This window comes from Emydura macquarii, unplaced genomic scaffold (genome assembly GCF_026122565.2).
Source record: "Emydura macquarii macquarii isolate MOO-44397 ecotype Brisbane River unplaced genomic scaffold, CSIRO-AGI_Emac_v2 contig_2987, whole genome shotgun sequence".
Taxonomy (NCBI): domain Eukaryota; kingdom Metazoa; phylum Chordata; order Testudines; family Chelidae; genus Emydura; species Emydura macquarii.
Window position 1 is genome coordinate 1 of NW_027133124.1, and position 4,961 is coordinate 4,961.

Genomic DNA, 4,961 nt, shown 5'->3' on the forward strand with positions numbered 1-4,961 from the left:
ATGGTTATTGTGGAATCATCTGGTAACCCAGCAAGTAGATAGCGCCCTGGTGCTAGGCGCTGCACAGACACATAGTAAGAGGCAGTGCCTTGGTCAGGAAGTACCTCCTTAAACTGTATTTATGTAGCTAGCTAGCTAGCTAGCTATCCATGACACAACCTATACACAAGGATGATTCAATGTTAGGGAGCCAGTCATTTCGTTAATATTAATTTTATCATTATCATCAGACAGGCCTCTTAAAGTCATCTACTCTGACCTGCAAAATAATAGAGGCCACCTCTGATGATGCTAATGGTGCCATTCAGTATCGAAGGGAGTGTGGCCGAGACAATAATGCTCTGTCCTAGGGAGTTAGAAGACCTAGGTTTCCTTTCTGGCTCTCCCCATGTCCTGTTGGGTGATACTGGGTAAGTCCCGTCCCTTCCCTATCTCCTGCCTCAGTTTCCCCCTCTGTAAAAGAGAGAAAATATGACTTCCCTCTCCTTGTAAAGACCTTTGAGATCTACGGATGAAACGTCATTTCTATTAATAATAGCAAAGTTTGAAATGTGTGGTGATTATCACTGAACAGATCTGTCAGGGGTATTCGCCATGAACCAGCTCTACATAGACTCATAGATGTAAAGGTGAGAAGGGACCATCTGGATCATCTAGTCCGACCTCCTGAATATTGCAGGCCACAGAACCTCCCCCACCCACTCCTGAAAAAAACCCTGAAACTCTGGCTGAGTTACTGAATCATGGTTTGAAGGCTTCAAAAGACAGAGAATGCACCATTTACCCTAGTTTAAACCTGCAAGTGAACCAGGCCCCACGCTGCAGAAGAAGGCAAAATAAAACCAAACCAAAACCCAGGGTCTCTGCCAGTCTGTCCTTGGGGGAAATTCCTTTCTGACCCCAAATCTTGTGATCAGTTCGACCCTGAGCATGTGGGCAAGACCCCGCAACTCAGACATCTGGGAAAGATTTCTCTGAAGTAACTCCAGTCCCCGCCCCCCGTTTAGTGTCCCATCACCAGCGGTTGGAGTTATTTGTTGCTTGCAATCGCAGATCAGCTCCATGCCCTTTTAGGCAATTTCATCATCCCATCCCCTGCATAAATTTATTGGGCTCAGTCTTGAAGGCAGTTAGGTTTTCTGTCCCCACTCCTCCCGGTGTTGGGGTACCCAACAGAAGAAGATGTCCCTGTACAATCTTCGTCCTGCAACTCCACAAACCTCCCCTGTGTTTTTCCTTTCTATCTATATGGATTCTAGGGGGGGATCCAACAGTTGGCTTCTCTATATGGACAACTAGGCCACAGCTAGCTGGGGTGTGAATCGATCCTGCTCTAGCTTAGACCACAGCAGGCCTAGTGCAGGGTAGATTCAGACCCCAGCTAATTGTGGGCACAGACCAGTGAGTGGAACCGGTCTCCCAGCACTGTGCGGAATCCGCTTCCCCTTTTTGTGCCGGTCCCGCCTTGGCTCTGTGTCACGGTGACTCCCGGGTGCAGAAATCCATGGGGGTGTCTGCAGCTGTCAGGACTAAATATTCTCTAGGCCATCGTCTCTAAACACCTGCCTATCTTTGAAAATCAGGTGCGTGATCTTGACAATGATATATACAGACAAGTATCTTTATTGGGAGTGTTTGCCTGAAATTATGTTTTTTTTTATGATTGAAAAAGGATAGAAGGCAAAACATTTCCACACAATTTACCTGTGGGACTCTTTGTGACAGGACAACATCAGGGCCATGATTTTAAAATAGAAATGCCACCTTTGTACTTAGATTGTGTAACACGTGTAATGAAAAACAACAGGCACATAGAGACTTTACATTTTGCAGGAGGTCCTAGATACATTGAGCACACACGTTTACCATGGCTTTGTGACTTTTGGTTTAAGAGGCGGCAGACGTACTTTATCACCTGCAAGGAACACAGCTAGTGTGTGTGCTTGTGTACTCTGAACACAGTTCAGTTCCCATTTTTTTTTTACAGGAGAATTTGCCCCTAACTAAGATGCCCACATCCCTCAAAGAACTCAACGGGAAGAGAGTCGGTGACTGATTGCAAGAGTCATGAATATCTGCCCCTTCCGTCGCAGCTGGGAAATGGCTGCACTTGGGTAGAGGCAATGGAGAATCACGTCTGGAGTGCCCCAGCTGTTACCACTGGGCGCGGTACCAAGGATCTCCCTGCACTGCTGAAAAACCGCTTCCCCTTTTTGTACAGTCCCTGCGTTGCTCTGTGTCACTGTGTGTCTGGCGCAGTAATAGGTGGCCGTGTCTGCAGCTGTCAGCGAGCGGAGCTGCAGGGAGAACTGGTTCTTGGAGGAGTCTTGTGTGATGGTCGTTCGGCTCTGCAGGGAGCTGGCGTATTCAGTGTGCCAACTGCTAGGTCTGTAGTAGATGCGTGCTATCCATTCCAGTCCTTTCCCCGCGGGCTGCCGGATCCAGTTCCATTCGGTGGTGGTGGTGGTAGAAACCGAGTCTCCGGAGATGGTACAAGTGAGTGTGAGGGACTCCCCGGGTTTCACCACTCCCGGCCCCTTCTCCTGCAGCTGCACTTGGGAGAGGACACCTGGAAGGAAAACCAGAAATGAATCAGTCATCCCGGCTCCTGCCCACTGGGAGTGGGGATCACGTGAAAATTCAACACCCTGAGACCACACCTAAGGGAGTCAGGCACCCAACTGCCACTGAATTTCATCGGGATCCAGGCACCTCATTCCCTTAGGCGCCTTTGAATATTTCCTCTTCTGGAGTCATTGTAGCCAGGAAGCCTCCTCCCCCTTACCTGAAAGGGCGTCCAGCACAAACAAGAAAAGCAGTGGCAGGTTCATATTGAAGGAAGGTGCAGACCGTCCCCAGCAGGCTGGACCGGGCAGTTCTGTGTCTGGGGAGAGTCTCAGGCTCCTACCATGTGGGGTTTGTATTTAAACAGGAACCTCTGCGGCAGGGATTTGCATGCGGGTTTCCCAGCGTGAATATAAATGATGACGGGGTATGAGTTCTGTCTACACATGGGGATCTCTGCCTGGGACGCGTGTCCCCCCTGAGACAGTGAGTTCAGCTCAGCAAGTTGTGTGTGTGTGTGAACTTTTCGAAACCACCTATGGCCTTTGGACGGCCAACCACATTTTAAATAACTAGAACATGGTCATTTAACACTCTTCAGGGTCTTTGACATTTTCGGCCAAGGAGAAGTGCCAGACAGCACCTTCTGAGCAATGAAGGGATATTGGGAGAAGAGAAATTCTACCTGTTCTGTTGTGGTTTTGGCTGGTATTTCAAAAGAGCCCAAGGGAGTTAGAAACTCAACTGCCATTGAAATTCATTAGGATTGGGGAGTTTAATTCCCTTGCACCATCTCTGAAATCCTATTCCTCCCCGCATTCAGTGGAGATTTATCACACTGTTAGCAAAAGCACTTCATTGTACTGTACAGTCCTACATCCCTTTCTTGTTCATACGGGCAATCAGCTGAGTGGAATGGGAGTCCCTCGGTTACTGTGAATGTGCTTTGGCTGATCTGAGTTAGTGCAGTGAGATCTGCTGCCTTGTGCAGAGAGCCATTTTCAGGGAATATCTCTCTCCCCTTCCGTTCAGTGTGGTACCCGATGTCCTCACTGCCACGGGCCCATGGAAGAAATGATTGAGGCTCATATTCTGTATGAGATCTGACCGGGGAAGGTTTATTTCTAGCAGCTCCTTGCAAGAAGGTATTTCCGAGCTTGAGTTACCTTTCCAACCCGTGGTGCCCCTGGAGTTATTGTTAGTGATCACCGGCACTTTGCTCTGACGCCAGCCGGCAAAGAATCATTCTTGTTCTTTACAATCCTGTCATTCTGAGCCACGTAGACAGTCCTGTTCCCCTTCCTCCCCATCTTTGTGCTGTGTCCTGGTGTTTGTGTTCTTGGGTGTTAATACAGCATCCAAGCTAAACTAAGTATTGTGTATAACAAATACGAAGACACATTTCCTCTATGTCTGTCTGTCTGCCACCATCACCACCTATTCTCTGTCTCTGTCTCGCTCTATCTCTTTCTCTTTTCAGGCCTTTATTTTGTTGTACCAAAGCCCTGACAATCTGTAATGTCTTTTTACTCTCAATACCCTTGTGAGTTTGCAATTTTTCACATGTAAATTGTTTTCTGTTGTAACTTCTTCCAGACAAATTTGCAGGGGGCTTAATGGTGAAGATTTATGATATTCGACAAATTAGAAGAGAGAGATGAGCACTGCAAAACTGTAGAGCAGTAATTTCAGCGCTCTGGTTCCCAAAACTGTGCTTGGAGAACATTGGTCGGTTCTCTCTGGTTCCAACAGCCCTGATTGCATCTGCTGCTGTTTGAGTTGTGTAGCAATGCCGCCCCCCTGTGACTAAACACAACGCGTAGTCCTCTTCGCATTTCCTTTCCATTGACAGTGCTGTTAGCTGGGAAATCTCTTCAGTCTGAGTTAATCTGTGCTCACTGCTCTGGGCAGGTTCCTCTTTCCCTTTTTGTACCAGTCCCGCTTTGCTCTGTGTCACTGTGTCTCTTCTGGCGCAGTAATAGGTGCCGCTGTCTCCAGCTTCCATGCCTCTCATTTCCAAATACACCTCGCTTTTAGAGGTGTCCATGGAGATGGTCAACCGGTTTTTCAGGGACTCCTGATAGTATTTGTCATTATTCCAGTACACAATGCACAACCACTCCAGGCCTTTCCCCGGGGGCTGTCGGATCCAGCTCACACTAACCCCGCTAGTAGTGAGAGAGAATCCAGACACGGAGCAGGTGAGTCTCAGGGGCTGTGAGGGCTTCACCTGGCCTGTCCCAGTCTGCAGCAGTTTCACCTGGGAGCGGACACCTGCAAAGAGCAAGAAGAAATCTCAGGCACAGAGATCACCAGCGGCGGGCTGTGCAGAGGAGAGACTCCTCCGTCCAGGTACTTACATGCTGCAATAGCCAAGAGAAGGGAGAGAAGCAGCG

At 48.5% G+C, this 4,961-nt stretch overlaps 1 gene segment (V, D, J or C); it reads right to left on the reverse strand.

Moving 5' to 3' along the window:
* Nucleotides 1–1,990: 1,990 nt before the first annotated feature.
* LOC137167763 (immunoglobulin heavy variable 6-1-like) lies at nt 1,991–2,880 on the reverse strand. The segment is given in 2 exon segments: nt 1,991–2,569; nt 2,786–2,880. Coding segments are annotated over 2 exon segments (585 nt in total).
* Nucleotides 2,881–4,961: the final 2,081 nt, after the last annotated feature.